A 21,813-nucleotide genomic window follows, 5' to 3' on the forward strand; every position below is an offset into this window, starting at 1 on the left:
GGCCTCGGCAAGTTATCAAATCTCTCTCTGCCTCCACTTCCTCATCTGTCAAATGGGGCTGTGAAGCACACGCATTTCCTGTGGGTACACATGCCAAATGCTCAGCACGGTGCCTAGCGCCTAGTAAGTACTCAGGAAATGTTGACCATCACAATTCAGTCCTTACAACTGCTTCATTACCACCGCCCTGTTTATAGCAGAGGAGGTGGAGGCTCAGAGAGGTCTGAAACCTTGCACAAGGTTCTCAAGGTCCATGAACGCTGTTTGTGCCCAGACCCCTTGACTCCTGGGCCACGGCATTCCCAGCCTGCAACGTTTGCCATGTGTCCGCAGGATTTCCCATATTTTCATGATGGCTGTTTTGAATGAGCTGCAGTGCACCGCACCTTTGTTTTCTGTGACCATGGGGGGCAATGGAGAAGCGGGCCTGGCCAGGGAGCAGGCGTGAGGACCGCAAAGTTGACGAGACCCAGTGCCTCTCCAAGGCAGCAGGCCAGCTGGGGTGGGGGGCCTGGGAAAGCTGTAGCCTTCGCTCTTCAAGGCTGTAGGCCATCTTCCTCCACCATGTGGCACAGAGCCCCTCAGGCTCGCTCCCTCTCCGGGGCCTATGGAGTGCTGGAATGCATGCCGATGGTGCTTTCTAAACCAAGGGCACGTCTTCCTTACTCCCAGGACCTTTAAGCATGCAACTCTTGAGCCCCTGGACAGACCCTGCTGGGTGGCCATGTTAACCATGAGGCGAGGCTCATGCTAGCATATATGATGTTCTGGGCAAATTATAAAAAAGCATCCTCTCTAGGGAGAAAAATTTTAAAAGGCAGCAGCCCTCTGAGTAAGACCAACTAGAAAAGGTACCTGGTCTTCAGGCTGACATGACCCTGTGTTTGTCTCCCACTTGTGCCCCTCACTGGGTCCCCCTGTGCAGGGCAAAACCTTCACATCTGTTTTTAGCAGCCCTGCTCTCAGCCAGGGAAGGGTTAGGATTCTGTAGAGAGAGCAGCAGGCCTGGGTCCTGGGGCTATTCAACCACTAACCTGCCAGAGCCATGATGCTCTCGTCCGTAGCCTGAGCGGACGGGGCAGAGCAGAGCAGGCCTTAGATCCCTGCCGACAATGGGAATGGTGGCATCGCCACAATCACAGGAGGTGACAGCTACCATCGACGGAAGGCCCGTTCCACCCAGACGCTGTCCTGAGCGCTTTTCCTCAGAGCCTTCGCTCAGTCCTCACTAGCACCTTTCCCGGCAGCTGTGAATACCTGCTTTTATCAAAAGGGTGACTGAGTGTCAGAGAGCCCAGGAAGTGAGCGTTAGCGCTGGAGCACCTGAGACAGAAGCCCAAATCCACTCTGAGCCTCGACGACCCCAGGCCACCCCCGCCCAGGGTGAACAGCACAACGGCACGCCAGGGCCAGGCCTGTGCTGGCCGCATCCCACCCGCTGAACAGCCCCGGGGAGACCCCTACCGTTCGTTGTTCAGGGCCATCCTTGGGGGGTCCAGGTTGGGGTTCTCCATGGACTCCATCTGTGGACAGCGCAGGAAGTAGTAGAGCGTGTGGAGGGCGTCGGGGGACCAGGTGATGGGCTGGGGCGGCTGGCGGGCCTGGCGGGCGGGGCTGGAGCCCGGGCAGAGCGGGCGGCGCCCCTGCATGTGGTGCATGGCGCGGGACACCAGGTCACCTGTGGGGGGGGGCGGAAGAGAAAAGAAGTCTGAGTTCACCAGCCCCATCCTTCCAAGGCTCCTGTGGCTCCCCTGGCCGCGGCGCGGAATTACTGTTTCCCCGGGAGCCAGCAGGCAGAGGTGGAGACTGTCACCCGAGACACACACCAGCAATTTCATTTTCCTTTCCCAGCCAGGCTGGCCCGAACAGCCGCGCTACAGACTTGGCAGGGCTGGTCTCCTTCAGAACTTATGCTAATGTGGTTTCTCTTTCAACATCCCCACTCCCTCCACCACCCCGTGGGCCTTTCCCCAGCCCTTTGACCCAGGGAGCCCCGGCCTCTGACACGCAGTGCCAGGCTGTGCGGTGGCCCTTCCCCGGGCCATCCTGCCCAAAGCCCAGGTGCCTCCGCAAGGCAGGTCCCTCCATCTCCAACACATCGGGTTAGACAACCGCGGCCACCGGCCCTGAGTGCTCAGTGTGTGCCGAGTGTTTGGTTTCCCAGAAATGGGCTCTCATTTGATCCTTTTAACACTGGAGCCCAGTATTATCCCCATTTTATAGGTGAAGCAATTGAGGCTTATCTGGTAAACGAACACTTAACTGACCCCCTACGTTTCCCCGGTCACAGGGAGGCCAAGGTGCACAGAGCTTAACCAGCCAAGGTCCTGTGGCTAGTAAATGGTAGGCTCTGGATTTGAATGCAGGCATGAACTGAACTGTGACCCAGGCCTGACCCACTGAAGTCTGTGGGGTCCTCAGGTCCTCATATCCTGCACGGTGTCAACTGCCCAAGTCAAGTCTTTTCAATATCCCACTGGCCTGGGACAGGAAATGTCCCATCATTGTGTGAGGCCACAATGCTGAGACAGGATGGGCCACACAGCCCCAGGCACCTGCGGGCTCCTCTGTTCTGGGAAGAGTGGCACCCTTCCATTCTCCTCAGGCCTGAGAACTGAGGGGGGCCTTGCCTGGGGACCAGCTCCCCCTTCTCCCCCCTGCCACGGCAGTTCCTTAGAGATAGCTCCTTCCAGAGAAAGCCTCTGGACAAGGCTGGCCCTCAGGCGAAAGAAAAGAGGTTTTAATCTGGTGAAGGGCATTCAGTGAGTGGCAGAACCAGGTCATTTATTCAATTAACCTTCATGATACAGCCTCCATGAGTCTGGTTCTCTGCTCCCCTGCGTCCCTAGCACCTGCATGGGGTCTCCTGCATGATAGGCACCCCCCCCCCAACATTTACAGAATCATGAAATAGCCTTACACATCCATTTCATTTTAAAATACAGCTTCTGGAGGGGCTTGACTTGAGCCCATTAGTGGCCAACTTCTCCTGGGACAGCCTCAGCGACAGTGTCTGGCTTCCGAGCAGGGAAAATGACATCCCTGAAGTTGGAGACCTCCACGCCCCGCTCCCCTTTGTCTCTCCACACCTGACTCTGCTTGTCCCTGTGACTGTAGCTCAGCTGCCTGGGTACCTCATGACTTATGGACCCCTGGCTCCCATCCCCAAGACTGATTTAATTGGTCTGGGCATCCTCTTTTGTAGAAGTTCCCTTGGTGAATCTCCTGTGCAGTGAGGTTACAGAATCGCCAGGTTAATGGACGAGAGCCCAGATTCCAGAGTCAGCTATGCCTGGCTTCCAATCAGGGCTCTGCTATTTCCAACCATATGCCTTACAGAAGTTTCTCATCAGAGCCTCCATTTCCTCATCTGTAAAATGGAATCTACCTATCTAACCTCAAAACTGTGAGGATTCAAGTAAGTGTAAAACACTCTTAACATCATGCTTGGCAGAGTACTTGGTAAAGATGAACTATAACACCATTACCATTAACGTCTTATTGCTATTATTCCTCTATCTTCCAGGCCACATTATACGCTGCTCTTCCTTCCAGGATTCTTTTCCATGCAGTCAAGCCTTGCCCCACATTTCCCAGGATAGGAGGAGTCTGAGCCCTGAGATGCTGGGTCCCAGCCCTGCCCTCGGGCTCCTGGTGGCAGAAACTGGCATCAACAACCCCCAGACCAACCCGCCTCACGCCAGCTAGTTGTAAAGCTAAGGTGGATGCAATCAGCTGAAACCTGGCTTCCATTTCTCCAGGTCAAAGTGTCATAACTTTTGGCAGCATCACAGGACCACAAGGAGAAGTCAGAGTCCCTGATAGCATCAAAGAGAGACCTTGTGGAAACACTTCAAAGGCTTGACAAGGGAGAAGCCATTATCATTAATTATGTTTATGATTGTTTTATTGTTATTGGTGTAGAACCCTTTTGGCAGCACGTTACCAGCCAGAATCAAGGAAGAAATGGAAGCGACTCTTAAGCATTCCCTAAAAGGAAGCGGAGTACAGAGAGAGGCCTTCCAAAGATTTGGGGTGGGGGGAAGGACCACAAAAGCAGCAGGATGGCCACTGGAGACGCAGGTCCCCAGCCCCTCCGCTCCAGGCCCAGCTGCGTGCCGTCAGTCTCTCAGAGACCAAGAAGCAGATGCCTGCAAACAACTCTGATCATGCATCTAAAAACTCACACTGCTCGGCAGCCCTCCCTTTCGGCCAAAGCCAACCACTCGCCTTGGGTATTCTCCCCAGCGGGCTTCCTCCCTGCCACCTCATATTTTTTAGGCTCAAGAGATGGGAAAAATAGACTAGATCTCATCTAATCTCCACAACTTTCCCGTGAGGGAGGTATTTCCATTTTACAAATGAGGAAACAGGCTCAGAGAAGTTAAATGATTTGTCCCGGCTGTACCAGTAAGTGAACCAGCCAGGACTCGACCTGGGGACCCTGAATCCCAGACGCATGCTCTGGGCCATGGCTCCATGAAAGTGTGGTCTGTGCACTGGGACAGGGCTGCAAACTGTTACTGTTTGTGATTGGATCAAAATAAGCTAATTTTAGAAACTGAGAGTGAGCTTTAAAAAAGTCTCACGGCAATTTGACAGAGTGATTTAATAATTTTTTAAAAACTGGCTTGCTTTTTACATGTCTTTGGTTTCATGTTTCTCGACATGCGTTTTCTATTCTATTTTACAAAGATTTCAGTCTGCAACAGAGTCGGGGCATAGCATCTGGGTGCGTCACCACAGCTGACTTGAGAAGTCATGGCCCAGACTGGCCTGCACTCTTGCTTTCATGCAGGTGAGCGCACAGAGCTGCTCCAGAAATGTCCTTGTACTTGAGAATCAGCTGATCCCAAGCTCGATGAAACCTCAGTCTGAAGCCCAGAAATGCCCACAAGGCACAGAAAAGCAAGCCCATATTGCTGGCTAATCAGGAGAGCCTCGGTGAGAGGTGCTGCGGGCTCCTCATCTCTCCAACCCTCATTATGAGCCATCAAATAAAAGCAGGCAAGATCTGCAAGGTAACTCTGTCTTCAAAATGAGGCCTATGCCATCTGGCTACCTTTAAAAAGAAATACTTAGGTTTGTTTATCTCGTACTCCCTCCCATTTACCTTTTTGTGGGGAGAGAGGGACAGAGAAAAATACAAGTGCCTACATTCCCTGTGCAGCCAGGCCTGATACAAGAAAGAAACTTCCAAACCCACCTGGCAGGCTGGTCCTGGCTAGGTGCAGGGAGTTAATGAATGTTAAACCCATGGTAAACTTTTAGGTACAAGGAGCTCAGAGTGCCAAGTATCACTAGCCTCATTAAGTTCTTTAGTCTCAGAGAGAAAATCTGCATTATCTGCCTCCACCTTCGCCTCCTCCCTCCTTCACTGTGGGTTAGCAAAAACCCTGGTTTCAGGGTGGGGAGGTGGGGCAACGTGGCATATGATCCAGCCTGTTCCGTCATCTGTAAAAAGATGCGAAGGGAATGCATCTTTCCTTTGCCCCAAGGAGCTGGGCCAGGGTGTGGGTCCATCTTAGGTGGGTTTTGGGAGGCAAACACTGGACAATACAGAACTCATTCCTTTACACACACACACACACACACACACACACACACACACAGCATCATGTACTATTCTAATTGTGGGAATATGGTACAGCAGGGAATAAAAGAGAAAGTCTATTCTCATGAAGCTGACATTCTAGTCAGGGGAAAAAAATGACAAACTATTTACAAGTAAATATGATACATTTTAAGTGGTGACCAGTGCTTTGAATGAACTAAAGTTGTAAGGGGATGGAGACTGAGGAATGAGAATGGGGTGCTCATCTATACAGGGGATGCTCAGGGAAGGCCTGTCTAATAAGGTATCATTTGGGCAGAGACTTGAAGAAAATGAAATGAAGGACGAACATAGTTGGGTGTCTGGGGGAAATGGTCACAGGCAGAGGGAAGAGCCAGTGCAAAGACCCTGGGGAGGGAGGATCTTGGCCAGGAGGCCAGGGTGGCAGGAGCACGGGCCACAAGAGAAGAGTAGTAGGTGATGAAGCCAGATCATATACTGGACTTTGGGCTATGGGGAGAATTTTAGATTTCACTGAGTGAGCTGGGAAGCCATGGAGGATGGAGCGGTTATTGAGCAGATGAGTGACACAATCCAATTTGTGTTTGACATGGCCCTAGATTGCGCTGAGTTGACAGGAGTGGAGATGGCAAAAGGGGCAAACTAAAACTTGGGATATTTTTAGAGGGTAGAACCAATAGGGGCTGAATGATAAGGGCAGAATGATGATAAGCCCCTCCCTTGAGGAAAGTTTCTGAATGGCTCTCCCTTTGCCTAGCTGTGGGTTATCATGGGCACAGAGGCGGCCATGGTAAAAGGCAAAGGATCAGACTCCAATCCTGATGTCGGCTCCTTGAGATGCTGGTGGCCAGGCTGCTAGCCATGTCTAGGAAGCCCATAGCCCCAAGCAAGTAGAAGGGTGACCACTTAAGCCAGACATACCTGAGCCCACTTCCTACAGGGTCCTGGGGCAGCCAGGCACCAGCCCTGACTTCTGTGACGCCCCCAGGAGACAGAGCCAGAAGTCCTGCCTTCTCTCCCAGCCCTATGATGCATCTGCTCTGTGACCTTGAACCAGGCACTTTCTTTCCTGCTCTGGGAAGGAGGAGGAGGGAGGGAGGGAGAAAGCAGTGTCCTGAAGAAACAAAAGGGTTGCCATTCACCATTTAGAAAGCTCAAGGAAATCATGAATGGGAAGGGCTAGAGCAGAGTGAAACTGCACCTGTTTCCACACCATGCACCTCGACCCCTGTGTGTGTCCCCGCCCACCACTGGGCGGTCTCATGGGTCCACATAGGAGATCTGAGGAGGAGGAGTGTGCAGTCTCATTTCTTAAATAACTGGGACAATGAGAGAGAGAGAGAGAGAGAGAGAGAGAGAGAGAGAGAGAGAGAGAGAGAGATCAGGAGATGCATGAGATTTCTTGCCTAACACACTCTTTTGAAGCAGTTGCCAAACAGTAATGCCCTAGCCTAAGGGGTTTCCAACTGTGTTCTGCAGGGCCCTGAGATGCCAGGAGAAGCCCAGGGCCACTGCAGGGCTGAGGCCAACCCAGCACAACCAACTTCACTCTGCTTTTATCTTCCATTTTCTGCACTGAGATTTCCGGGGGCACTTTAAGAAAGAACAGCAGTTGTAAATGCAGAGCACTGTGGGCCAGGCAGGTGAAATGAATGAACGGATCGGGCCAGCTATAGAACACCAAGCTACATGACAATGCAGGGGACACATGCTGCCCACTTTGCTGCTACTTAGCTCCCCCTGATCACTGCACTGCAGGAAGGGGGTGCGGAGGCACTAGGTCATCTGATTTTTCAAGAGAAACCAGAGGTCCAGATTTGCGTATGATTCAGCCCATGTGCCAACCAAACCATACATGCTTGTGGGCCACCAGTTTGCCATCTCTGGCCTAGAAGGATCTGGCTTTCAGAGACAGTGTGGAGGAGGAGGCTGGAATCTAGAAGGTGAACTCTTACCCGACCTCCCCCTTAGAGCCAGCTAGACTGGGATGCACCACACTTACTCAGCTCTGAAATGCTTCCCACACAGGTGGCCAGGAGGGACTGCTCCAGGGTCCGGAGCTCCAGCTGAGCATAGGCATCGGCTCGCTCGTCGTGGCCCAGGGACCCACCGTTGTAAGGACTGAAGTACGCGGGGAGGGAGAGGACACCTGTGGGGAAACAGGTAGACAGGTAAGTTCAGGAAGGGAGAAAAGGTCCACAGGCCCAGCCCTGCAGCTTCTGGTAGAGGGGGGTGGGGGGGGGGGCTGTAGTCAGTGGGCAAATGTCAAAGCTGCACTTGATGACATCTGAGTTCTACAGAAGCTAGAATGAGGAGCAGCCCAACTGTAGATGTGGTTTCTTGGAGCTGCAGAAGGAACTGGCCTACCCGAGCTCCTGGGCCATATAAGAATTCATTCATTCCTTCACTTCTTCATTCACTGACTATTGAGAGTGTCTCCCTCGGCCCAGGCCTTGTGTGACATTCAGGACGCTGGGGTGACAAAGAGATCTGGCTTTGCCTTCACAGACCTCAGGGGATGTGAATGCCCACCGTGCCCACCCGAAGGGTGGGACCGCCCCCTCCCCGAGTCCTCCCACTGCCTCATGCTGTCCCCGTTCCCTCTTCCTGCCAAGAAAGGGACGAGAACAAATCACAGAGAAAGGGGATGCATCCCAGCCACTGGCCAAGTCCAATTAGTGTTTTTCATTAGCACTTCAGGGCCAGAGGGACAGAGCTGTCAGAATCAATCCCAGAGGGTGACAGCCTGTAAATTTGTGTGGCTTCTTAGAAAGCACCAGAAAAGCGAAATCAGACTGGCTTAAAATTACATGTTGGTTCTTAAGAGCCCGTGGCCACAGAGATTCCCAGCTTTCAGTAACTGCTGTTTCTTCAGTCAATGCATCTTTGTCCCACACCCCCTGGAACTTTTTTTTTTTTTAAAGAAAAATACCCACAGGAATTTAATCGGTCACTTTTGGGAAGATCTCTTAAAATTCCTTAAGATAGCTGGAGAACCCCTGGGATGTGGCCAAATCCGGGTGAGAATTCCCTATCCTGCACACAGAAATGTGATGAGGATGGTGACAGCCAGAGAAGGTGAAGCAGAACAGTCAAGACAGGGCCTTGGAGCTGGAACGTTTGGGTTCCTGATTCTGGCTCTGGCACCAGCGGTGTGATCTCGGGCCAGTGGCTTCCCTTCTCTGTGCCTCGGATTCCTTGTGCCATAGCTAAGGGTAAGGCAAGCCCCTGGTTCGTAGTGAGGCCGTGAGGACGAACTGAGCTGTGGATGTCCATGCTTGCACCAGTGTATGCCACCGAGGAAGGGCTCTGTTGGGAGCTGTTGCTGTTATTTCTGCTATGTGCTGGGAATGGAGGCTTAATTTACTCCACGAATTTATCCTTTCTACAAGGCAGGCACTGCTGTGTCCAACTTAGATCTTGGAGGACTGATGTTCAGAGAGTTTGAATAACTTGTTCAACTTAGTGGCAGAGCTAGGAGCCGAGTCTGGATGCGGCGAGCTTTCAAATGGGTACACTTCTCCCCTCTTGGAAGCCCACATCCGAGGAGCACCCCACCAAGGCTCACCTATGGCCGTCTCACCTCTGCCCAGTTCACCCAAGAAGCCCCCCACTGTGTTCCATGGGGTGGGGGGCAAATACACACGGCAGTCTTCCTCCTGCCCAGACTCTGCAGTGTTCTCTGATGGCTCTGCTGACAGTCCGCCCTGCCCTCCTCACCTGGCCTCCCCCTCACCCAGCCTCCCTGCCTCCTCCATGCTGCCTCACTACCCCCCCCCCCGAGTCCCCCGTCACCCCTCCTGCATGGCGGCGGCCCCTCCCCTCCCATCTGGTGCCCACACGGCACGGCAGGGCATCAAAGCACATCCTCAGAGCACTGTTTCTAGTGGGAGAAGGAGGAGGGCATGATGGGGTTCCCCCTGCCCCCTAGCCCTGTGTCCCAAAGCAGAAACTCTCCCTGAGGCTGAGTACCCGAACACATTAGGAACAGCTGGCTCTGAGAATTAAAACAAGTAAAACAAAAGAGAATTTGCTCCCCTCCAACACACACATACACACAAACACACGCACGCATGCACACTCCAACCCATACACGCATGTGTGCGTGCACACACACACACACCTGTGCCAACCCAGAGACACACACACATGCACGCACCTCCAACCCATAGACACACACACACGCACACACGCTCCAACCCATAGACACACACACGCATGCACACTCCAACCCAGACACACACACACACGCATGCACGCTCCAACCCATAGACACACACACACGCACGCACGCTCCAACCCACAGACACGCACGCACGCACGCTCCAACCCACAGACACGCACACATGCACGCTCCAACCCAGACACACATGCACGCATGCACGCTCCAACCCATAGACACACATGCACGCATGCACGCTCCAACCCACAGACACACACGCACGCTCCAACCCATAGACACACACACACACACGCACGCTCCAACCCATAGATACACACACATGCACGCACACTCCAACCCAGACACACACACACACACGCGCGTGCGCTCCAACCCACAGACACACACGCACGCACGCTCCAACCCACAGACACACACGCATGCATGCACGCTCCAACCCATAGACACACACGCACACTCCAACCCATAGACACACACCCACATGCACGCTCCAACCCATAGACACACACACGCACGCACACTCCAACCCAGACACACACACATGCGCGCGCGCGCTCCAACCCAGACACACACACACACACACACACACACACACACACGTACACACACACGCTCCAACCCATAGACACACACACACACATGCACGCACACACGCTCCAACCCATAGACAGCCCAAACATTTGGGAGTTTCCACACATCTACGGGTCCTGCGCCGGCTCTGCTCCCCTCCCTTCTTCATTATTAATCTACAGAAACAACGCTGGGGACAAGTGGATCAAATTTACAGCGCTTATGGCAAGGGAATAGGAAATTCAGCAGATTTGTCAAAGGGTTCCCAGAGAGAAAGATGACAGCACTGGACCCAGTAACGGGAGCTGGCAGGTCCATTAATAACAGCTCCCACCTTCCTAGTCATCGCCCACCACAGGGGCTTTCACTTAATACCATGGCAAAAGTAATTATGAACCTTTTATTAATAACAATCACTGACAGCACCACAGCTTTTGCTTTGAAGAGACGTTCAGCATTAGGCAACGCGTTCTTCCAGCGCGAGAGGCGGGGTAATGGCCACGTCCGGCTTTCACTGAGGGCTTCCTGTGTGCCGGGCACACACCATCCCCTTTAATCCCCCAAGCTTCATGACGGACTCTGCACCCATCTCGAAGATGAGGAACCCGAGGCCCCCAGAAGGCTAGCCCGAGGTTACTGAGGGGCCGACACTGAACTGGGGCTAGAATTTCAATCTCGCTGCCTCGTCCTTTAAACAGCCCCAGGGATTTGCGAGAAGAGGGGTTCCATTCTGTGTGGGCCTGGGGTTTGACAGGAAGAAAGAGAAACTAAGACCCAGAGATGGGACTTTCCTTTTAATGGTTCCCCGAGCACCTCTTGCCAAGGATCCCTGGAGGCCTCCCGTGGAAGTCTGCAGATGGAGGCTGTCCCCTTATTCCCTTGGATCTTTCCAGAATACAGCTCCACAACTTGAGTTCCACATCTGCCCCTACAAAAGCCTTTTTTTTCCTCAATCTGAAATTCTTATAAGCCTGCTCCTCACAGCTCTCAGTGGAGATGGACAATCTTTGTGTCCTCTCAATACTTCAGGGCCTTCTTTGCCCCACACACTCCCCGCTTTATGATAGGGGCTGCCCAGCACAAGGCCATTCTGGAAAAAGGGATTTACATACACACACACACACACACACACACACACACACACACACACACACAACCAAAAGAAAAGAAAAAAAGAAAGAGCATCTCTTTTTTTCTCCCATTTTTGTAAAATCCTTAGGAAAAATTATTTACTTCAGTCCCGATCAAAAAGCAAGCATGGTGGACTGTTTCCCTTGATGAGTTAATAAGGACATCCCTGATCAATCCCTGTGAACTCTGTGAAAGTGACAGAGAAAACCTAATGCCTCACTCCATCATTCCCGAGACATGACCTACGGAGTCGGAAGCAGTGATCCTTTACCTCCCTCTTCTGTAATGAGCAACTCTGTTCAACGTTCCCTTCGAATGTGCTCTAGCTGCATGTGAAGCTTTGCATTTCTCAATCTAGACACAGAACCGTCACCAGCCCTCACTCAATTTTGCTCAATCTGGTTGCCCAACTCCTGAATTTTGGAACTCATTATCTCATTTCTCAAAGCCGTGGCTGTCTCCTCCCCCGTCCCCTCCTGAGCACAGCGCTGCATCCGCCCAGTTGCACAAGGACAGCCCGGTGAGTCACCCTTATCAAGCCTCCCTCTTGTCCTCCACCTACCCGATCAATGGACCGACTGCAAGCCTCACTGCTTTGACCACTTGGGCGTCTCAGAACTCCGCCCCTGCCATGACCCCAGTCCAACCACTCTCTTCCCTCACCAGATACTCACCTGTCTCCTCCCACCAGTCTTGTTCCAACCTTGCCGTCCCTTACTCTGGTCAGGACTCTTACTCACTTTGGCTTGGTACTCTTCAGTGACTCCCCAACACCCCACAACAAGGGAAAATAACCTTTCCACAGGTAACAACGGATCATTTTCTTTCTCTGAAATTTAGGGATGAAAACAGATCTACCAGTGAATGGGGGAAATCCCCAGCACCTCCCAGGAAATCGGCAGAGTCAAGAAGCCTACGCATATCTGATCCCTGTGGCTCCAAGCTGTTTTGTGAGTTTGGTCCCTTGGCTCTGTGCCAGCCCTGGGTTTGGAAAAGCAACACGCTTCCTGCCCAAGAGATTCTCCACCAGTGCCCAGAGAGGGCGCCACTGAGCGAGGTGGGAAAACCCCTGAGCCTAGGCCTGGGAACCCCGCCTTCTTGCCCTCCCTCGCCAACCAGGACTCAGCCTGGGTTTCAGTTCTCCAGGGTGTGAGCTCCTCCAAGCAAGCAGCAAGCCAGAAGCGATGGACTGCATGCTGGGTTGACAAACCAGACTTTCAGTGCGAAGGCTTTTCAGAAGCAGGGCTCAGTCCAAAGGCCAAATCCATGGGGATTTCGTTCTCGTCTCTGTGAAACACTGGGGTAGAGTTGTGGCTTCTAGAATCTTCTCTGGCACCGGGACCCTATGCTCCAACGGGCCTCTCTGTGTACTCTAGCACTGATGTGCAGCGCTCAAAACTTTCTCGCTGCTTTCATTCCACTAACGTCCTAAGTGTCAACAGCGGGAACAAACAGACCCTGTTATTATGATTTCCTATGATTTGATTTCCCCCACAACTATCATACCCCCTACCCAGTACACACACACGCACAATTTTAAATGTAAAGAAGATGTCCTTTTTTGGTGAAAACTGGATAGATTTATGGTTCAGCTTTTCTGACCAGTCATCAAAAAACCATCAAGACTGTAACATAACTGCTCCCCCCACCCGCCCCAATTCAAGAAGCTATTACCAGCCTTCTCTGCAGACTTGTAAATGTTCTTTTCAGGGCACTGTGACTACAGTGGGCCCAGATCCCCGTGCGAGCCTGCGTCCCCCACCCCTGCCCGTGACACTCCCCACCGGACCGACCCACCAGCAACTGGCTCAGGGAAGCTCATTTGTGAAGACGGCAAAGGCCACCGCCGGTCTCCTGTTTCTTTAAAATGAAAACCGGGATGCCGAGGATTACTCTTTTATTGCCCTTGTGAGGAAACTTGGCAGGGTGTATTCTGCTGGTTTTCTTAGGAGCTGGAAGCTTGGGTGGGGTTCAATCCATAAGCTTCTGAAAATAAAAATTATATTGCCCTACTGAACGGTTTCCAAATAGCCCACATAATCCAACACTTTTTACTTTTTAAAAAGTGTTTCCATTCTCTGATCTGGAATTTTATATATAGCACATTTAATGCCCAGTGTTGGATATTAGTCATACTGAAACAAAGTGCTGAAAAGTTAAAGCATGACTAGTTTTCAGAGAGACTCAAATGGAGCACAAGACAGTCAATTCTAGAAAAACTTCACTGAGTGGTTATTTCTCCTGACATTCCGGGGCCAAAAAAGGTTGGGGGTGGGTGTTGAGGCAAGGTGGGGGGGGAGGGGAAGGAAATAAGAAGGAAAAACCTGGCGAACCGTCCATCATTCATGTAAAACTGATTCATCAAGAATAAGCGAAAGCTCATCTAACTCATGGCTGAAGATGAGACCACTACGCTGTGAGGCTCAGAGTTCAGGCGGAAGAAGATGAGAGCCGGGGGTGGGGGGGCTGGAGTGTGGTCTGAGTTTGGGAAGCAGGTTTTAACCATGGGTTAATGATGAATGGAGGGACGCCCGGGTGGCTCAGTTGGTTAAGCATCCAACTCTTGATTTCAGCTCAGGTCATGATCTCAGGGTCATGAAATTGAGCCCCACGTTAGGCTCTGTTCCCAGCACAGAGCCTGCTTAAGATTCTCTCTCTGCCTCTGCCCCCTCCAAAAAAAACCCCCAAAAATAATAATAATGAATGGAGATGGGCTACCACATGGTGAGTGGTACTCTAAGCCAGCAATGGGGTGAAGGCCAGCATCTGAACCCACACAATAGACCCCAGCAGGGGTCTTATTACTAGTAGCACGTAGCTACTAGCTCCATGTACCACTGAGAGACACTGAGGTTTAGATGGTCGGGTCACTAGGCTAAGGTCACAAAGCTAGAAAATGGCAGAGGTGGGATTCAGTCCCAGCCCGTCCGACACTGGAATCCATATGCGTCACCACCACAGCACACCTTCCCATGTGGGGCTCTCGCCATTCAAGCCCAGGGACAGACACTTGCTTCTGCATGCACCGTTCCCATTAGCAGTGCGTTTTCCCTTCTTCTTCAGGGTCAGGAAATTAAAAGTAAACAATGGTGGTCTGGTTGACACCTGACTCTGGCTAAGTTATCAGAACACCAACGGCTAAAGATGGTCATCCAGTTCAGTCAGGCCCAGGGGACGAGGAGCTCACTGTGAAACAGTAAAATAATAATGCACATTTATGACTGCCCAGGGAGCTAGGGGCCAGAGAACCCAGGGCAAGATCAAAGCCGTCTCAAGTACAACATGTTCATTGCCAGCATCCCCAATTCTCTTTAAAAAGTTGATTAAAAAGAAAATGGTAAAAAGCAAACCTCACCATGAATTCTGGGCTGCAATTCACCTCCCTCTGGAGCCCGTGACCATCCTGGGCCTCCTGGCAGAGGACTTGCTTGGGGAGCTGGCCTTGGGGCCGCCTCCTTCCCCTCCAGCTGGCAGCATCACCTCCAACCCCAGGGCTGACTCACTCAATGCTCAGGGGGCCCCAAGGGGGGCCACCATAGAACAACAGCCCACCCTGGAATCTCCACGAGGAATGCTGGCTCCCCGGCATTCTGGCTGCTTGTTCATTAAGCCACAGATCAGTTCTGTCCTAGACCCGGAGGATGAATGTTAGGAGCCCGTAAAAGAACAATCTAGTAGAGATCACAGATTGCTGCTTAATTTGGGGGGGCGTAAAAACCCAATAAAATGCAGTCTTTTCATTGCCATTTCCCTTCTTTGCAAGAGAGTAAAATAAAGCCAGAGTAACCAAGCAGATCAATTTCAGGAAATTAAACCTAAAGGTGAACTCTGGAAAAACCAGGAACAGTCACAACATCGGGCAGTATGGGGCAGAAAACTCACAGTGACCTACTGAGCTTTTTCCCCTGGAAAAACATCTCCATGGTGTTTAGAGTACTTTTTAAGAGATTCTGGGTGGCCTCTCTGCAAAGCATTGATGTAACACATCAAGAACTTGAGTGCAGGAAGCGTGAGCCTTGGAACTGCTGCCTCTTAAAAAAAGAAGCCACCACATGACCATGGGCCTTTGTTGAATGCTGTTCTTGACCCATACTGGGTGAGCACATGAATTCCTGTGAGCCAAGGCCAACAGAGCTCCCCTTTTGTATAAGGCGACACATTCAGCATGCATGGGTGGTACACACAGTCATCACCCTAAAATATCAGCCTTTTCCCCCATCAATGCACACAGCCACCCAGGTAAGAGTGGTTCTCTCTATGCTAGGGTTTTAAAAAGGTTTTGCATTCCCATGCTTTCTAAACTTTATTTATTTATTTTTTTACAATGCATATGATTTATTGGCATAGTAAAATGTGTTGCTATAAGGGAAATAGGGGACAGGGAGGGAGGGAGATCCTTAGAGAATGAGGAGGGTGGCCAATGCTTCTGGTGAGCAAAGGAATATCCATAACTTCAAATATGGCAGAAAATTAGTTATCAGAAATTAAATATTTATATAAGAAAACAAACATATGTTAAAAAGAAAAACACTATAGTTACCTGTAAAGAGCCAGAATGGAGGTCATCTATCCTAAGAGATAGTTCTTTTTTTTTTTTTTTTAAGAATTTATTTATTTGAGAGAGAGAGAAGGAGTGCGCACGAGCAGGGAGAGGGGCAGAGGGAGAGGGAGAATAGACTCCCTGCCTGATGAGTAGGGAGCCCGATGCAGGGCTCGATTCCGGGACCCCGGGATCATGACCTGAGCTGAAGGCAGACACTTAACTGACTGAGCCACTCATGAACCCCAAAAGCTAGTTACTTCTGCATGGGAGAATTTTCGATGAATTTTTTCTCCATTATTCATACTTTTTCTAGTGATTAAATAATGACCACATGTATTTTAATAAAAACAAAACCACATTATAACCATTGCGAGTTCATGGAGGCAAAAAAATAAAAAAGGTAAATAAAAGGAAAACCTTGTTGTTTTATAGAATTATTACTACCAAAAAAAAAAAAAAAGGTAAGAAGAAAGGATATTCCTTTTGGAAGAAATCAAGGCAGAAACTGTTCTACATTGCTATAAGATTTTGTCTACATGCCTCATTCTAAGAATCTGCCCCTCTGAGAGCCAGCGCCTTCCCCTGGCCAGGTGGTGGTGACTCTGGATGGCTCAGGGGCTGTGTCACCAGTCGGACTCCTTGGGCATCCTGATAACCGGCCCAGCTGTGTACTCACTGCACTGAGTCTGTGTGATCATGATGCAGCCCTCATGGTGGCCTGGACCTCCAGCACCCACCATGGCAGGTGCAGGCTGCAACGTGCTGGTAACTGAGGACAGGGACAGCCAGGAAAGTCTTCACACCACATGACCAGTATCACCAATTGAGAAAAGGAGCCTGGCACTGCCAGCACTGGTGTGGGGGTAGCGGTGGGCACGGGGATGGGAGAGGACGCAAAGCTCGGGCCAGGACTGGTTCCTGAGCCACATCTCCTGCTAGGGAGCAGCGCTGCTGGGAGGAAAAAAAAGGGGAGCAGAGAAGTCTTTAAGTATCAGCCCAGAGGGGAGGAGAGGGATAAATAAGCCAAGCACCTAAAACACACACACCAGTCACCCCTTGGGGGTTAAAAAAGAGGCAAATATCACAAGGTCCAGGGCAGATGGCCAAGGCATTTATTAACAGATCATGAGTGCATTAGTCAGAAATTTACTGCGCTAGAGTTCTTCTAACAAATATAACCTGCTTCACTCGGCTTTGGGTCCCATTCCAAAGGATTTTAACTGTTAGACTCTCTAGATGATTTAATAGCATGAGTCAGAGAGAAGAGGGTTTAAAATCCAGCTCTGAATCTTATTAGCTGTGTGACCTTGGGCTAGTTACTTAACATCTCTGAGCCTCAATGTCCTCATCTGTGCAAAAGGCTTAATAGCTCCTAGTTCACAGGATTGAGGATTAAAAGAGGTTAAGTGAGCATTTAGCAAAATGCCTGACACATAGTAAGTGTGCAGTAAATGGGAATATTCTTATAAATGGCTTCATTGGTTCCCAGGGCCAATGGCTTTGGAATAAAACCATCAGATACCATATTAAAGTACTTACCACATTAGGAAGAAGGGATGGACCCGAAGCCAATCTATCCCATTATTTTTCTGAAGACCACCGTGGTCTACACGGATAAAAAATCATGCTTTACTCATGAAAGATGGGTTATTTATTCTGCATTTGTTCACTCACTCATTTATACAATAGCTATTTATCGATGACCTAATCATGCACCAGAAGTAGCTATGCTCTGGGATAGAAAAGTGAACAGACAAGGTTCCTACCCTCTTGATGTTTACGGTCTAGGGAAGGAGGACAGACAGTATACCAACCAAGTCAGTATCGTGTGGAAAGGGCTAGAGTCAGCACAAGGATCCCAGAGGAGGGGTGTCCAAGCCAGACTATCCAGGGCTAGTGGTCAAGGAAGGCTTCCTGGAGGAAGGGACATCTCAGCTGATGATGAGTAAATGCCAATCTGATGAAGGGACTGGGTGGGTCTTCCAAGGAGAGGAAAAGCCTGTTTAGGAAGGGTCTGGGGCAGTGATAGGTTGGGGAGAGGCCTGATAGAGCAAGCACATTATCTCTACTAGAGATGTGTTTATTTGGAGCAGCCTGGGAGGTGGCTAATGGAGATCATTGCTCTCTCTCCATCCACCCTTGGAGCCAGTACTAATCCAAGGGTTGGCAAACTTTTTCTGTAAAGAGTCAGAGAGTAAATATTTTTGGCTTTGCAGGTCTCGGTCACAACTGCTTAAGACGGCCTGTGTACTGTGCACATATGATACACAAACAAATGTGCGTGGCTGTGTTCCATGTATGGAACTATAAACACAGATTTGCATCTCATATCATCTTCATGTGTTGTGAAATAGCCTTCTTTTAATGAACTTTTTCAACCATTTAAAAATAAACTCATTCTTAGCTTGGGGACCCTACGGAAACAGGTGTCATAGGTGTCAGGTGGGATGTGGCCTGCTGACCCCGGTCCTGATTCAGAGCTGCCTGGAGGGACTGGGGGTGGTGGTGCGGAGCTATGGGCAGACTGGGACGGGCCTCCGGGGAGGGGCCTGGGGGGGGTCAGGGGGAGGGTACTAGCCACAAGAGTCTAAGGAGCTGGGGCTCAGTCCTGAGGGCAATGCGGACCCACTGAAGGGGTTTGAGCTGTTGAGTGACACAGTCGTACGCGCATGTCAACAGAGAAATCAGGCAGCAGTGTGTGAACTGGACCAGGAGCCATGCTGCTGGCTGACGACACCTCTGCAGCAGGACTTCACGGTCCCAAACCCACCCGGGGCCGCTGTCTGGGCTCCTACCTCAATAAAGCTGCACATTTCTTTCAGCTTTTGCATAAAGCACTTCGACATCAAAGACAGAGGTAGCAGATGGTAGTTTTTAGAACTCAAATTCAGCAAGGTACCATTTTTAAAGCCAAAGAAGTGAAAACTGTATTTGACTACCTTTAAAATTGGTGATGGTCCTAGGTCAACATGAAGCAGTTGGCAATTTCAATCCATCAGGCTCAAAAAGATAACTCATGAAGAATGGGAGAATTTTTACAACACATGCCTTGAAATCTGGGTCTGAACAAAGATACCCAGTGCTGAGTGCACTGGGGACACCAGGGCCCAGAGGCGATGGTGCCCCCTTCGTTACTCATACAGAACTCACACACACACACACACACACACACACACACACACAGAGAGAGAGAGAGAGAGAGAGAGAGAGAGAGAGAGAGAAACGGCTGCTTGCAAGCAGTTAAATCCTGCAACAGAGAACACATTCTCTAAGGCCCTGGGACCCTGTGTCAAGGTTAACTGATGGCTTCCAATTTGAAATAAGTATCTGAGCAGGCTACGGAAATTTTAGCACTGTGCTATTCCCATGATTCATTCACTTATGCAAATATCCCTTATGTGCCTATTAATTACCCTGAGCTTGGCACTAGGAACACAGAGGTGAACAGACACAGGATGCTGCTCTAGAGGAGAGGAAAAACATGCAGACAAATAATTAAAATGCAGTAGGATACGTGCGTGTGTTGGGAGGCAGGGGGGTCTGGAATCCGTAATAGAAATTTGGACAGAGTCTGGAGAGAGGGCTTTTGCTATGTGCCAACATGAGCTAAGGAGGGAAAAAATAACAAGATGTTTCAGAAAGCCCCCACTTACTCCAAGAACCCCAAAGGGATTTTACAGACTTTATGAGAAGCAAACAGTCTCTGGTCAACCCATGGCTGAGCAACATCACGCAATACCAGAGTGGGCTGAAGAGGATGCAGGAGGTACAGGGAAGGAAACTAATTTCTAGAAAGGAGGTCTCTTACAGAATTGCTCATTTCTGGGCTGAGGACATCCCAGACCTCACTGGGTCACTCCCAGGATCTTGAAGGACACCATGATCTTTCCCTATTAAGATGTATGAAAACAGTCGCTGGATGCTCGAAACCGTGCCAAGGCTCTGTGACCAATGCAATGCCATTCCTTCTTTCTAACAGAACCCCGGAACTACTCTGTCTGGAACAGTCACATACTCTGAACCCTAGGGGACACTTCCTTGGCCTCCCTATAGCTGTGCAACATGGTTTCAGACAATGGGACATAAATTCAAGACTTCAGGGGTTCTGGAAACTGTTGCTTTCCCGACCTAAGGGGACAGGCCATCCAGCTGGCAGAACTCCTGCTTTTCTGATGACCTCCAATGTGACACAGCATCTGAAGAAGGTGCAGCAGCAGCCGTTGTGCAACCAGGAGGCAGGCCATCCGCGGCAAAAGCTGGAGCACTGTCCAGGGCCCACCGTCCTTCAGTGTGTGTGTGGGGGTGCCACAGGAAGGGACAAGAGCCAGATGAGAACCAGTGCTCAGGATGGCAGAGCAGAAAGTAGAAAGAGCCTGGGTCTCTGACAGCCTCACCAAGCAGCTAACTACGAGCAGGAGATGCTTGTCTCTGAATGTTTTACAGGAGAAAAACAACCCCCTGTTGGTCAGCGCATTCGTTTTCTAGGGCTGCGGTAACAAAGTTCCACAGACTGGGTGGCTTACAGAAAGTTGTATTCTCACAATCCTGGAGGCTGGAAGTGTAAGATCAGGTGCTGGCAGGGCTGTTTTCTCCTGAGGCCTCCCTCCTTGGCTGATACATGACCGTGCTCTCCCTGCTTTGTGTTTCTGTGTCCTAATCTCTTCCTACAAGGACACCAGTCATAATGGATGAGGACCCACTCATATGGCCTCATTTTACCTTCATTACCTGCCTAAATGCTCTATTTCCGAGTACAGTGACACGCTGAGGTACCGGGGGTTAGGACGTCAACATACGAATTTTGGAGGGACGTGATTCGGACTCTAACAGTCGGGTTTCCTGTGACTTGCAGATGAAGTGATTTCTCTAATACCAAGATGATTTCTGTAAATCCCGTTTCCAAAACTATTTTTATGCCATAGAACCCTTTGTTCGAATGAAATCATGTGGAAAGTCCTACAAAGTCCCCCACTCCCAGGGCCCCCATGTCTCCATGAAGGGTGGATGACTGCTCAAAGCCCACTGTCCATTCTGGCTGGCTGTGGAAATGCCCCTCAGACCCCACCAAGAACAGAGCAGTTCTGGTCCACAACGCCAAGCTCCCTAAGGGGCTTAGGGGGGCAAGAGCAACTCCAGCCTTCATTTAGTTCAGACCGGAAACTTCATGGTGGACCTTCCTGGTAGACCATTCGGCCGCTACTAGGTGAGTATCTGTGCAATGCCACTCACAGTTTAATTTCAAAAAATGCAGGTAAGCAAAAAGAAAATAAAAATCGTGGTAACTTTACCACCTTGAGATAATCACCACTGACGTTATGGTTTTATATCCTTCAGGCATTTGAATATGCTTTGAGTGTACATCTATACTTTAAATAAATCTTTAAAAAATTAATTTTTGAGAGTAAGAGAGAGAGCATGCGTGCACAGTGGGGAGGGGCAGAGGGAGAGGGAGAGAGAATCTCAAGCCAACTCCACGCTGAGGGAGGAGCCCGACACGGGGCTCAATCCCATGACCCCGACATCACGAGCTGAGCTGAAACCAAGAGTTGGACACTTAACCAACTGCGCCACCTAGGAGCCCCTATACTTTTCATTTTTAAAAAGGAACCCTACCATATCCTTTAATAATCTCCTTTTTCACTTAATATTTCATGAACATTCTCCATGGACCCAAAGAAGGTTTCTCATTGTTTTCAATGGCAGCAGCACACACCATCCTGAGGTTCACAGCATTTACTGCCATTATTTTGGGTGAGTCAGGAGGGACACCTCTAATATGACTTCACAGTGGGCAGTGTTCCCTGAGTCACT

The 21,813-nt window shown here is 50.4% G+C and overlaps 1 protein-coding gene across 7 annotated transcripts in view; it reads right to left on the reverse strand.

Moving 5' to 3' along the window:
* ABTB2 (ankyrin repeat and BTB domain containing 2) overlaps positions 1–21,813 on the reverse strand; it is a 226,094-nt gene that overhangs the window by 37,076 nt on the left and 167,205 nt on the right. For 6 of the 7 annotated variants that reach the window (XM_027581368.2, XM_027581369.2, XM_027581370.2 and 3 more), the window contains 2 exons: positions 7,578–7,724; positions 1,465–1,678 (listed from right to left, as the gene is read on the reverse strand). In XM_027581368.2, the coding sequence (XP_027437169.2) occupies positions 1,465–1,678; positions 7,578–7,724 (361 nt within the window). Of the gene's footprint in view, positions 1–1,464; positions 1,679–7,577; positions 7,725–14,814; positions 14,929–21,813 lie in introns of those variants that run through there. The other variant, XM_027581374.2, reaches the window with a different exon arrangement.

This window comes from Zalophus californianus, chromosome 11, assembly GCF_009762305.2.
Source record: "Zalophus californianus isolate mZalCal1 chromosome 11, mZalCal1.pri.v2, whole genome shotgun sequence".
NCBI classification, from domain to species: Eukaryota; Metazoa; Chordata; class Mammalia; order Carnivora; family Otariidae; genus Zalophus; species Zalophus californianus.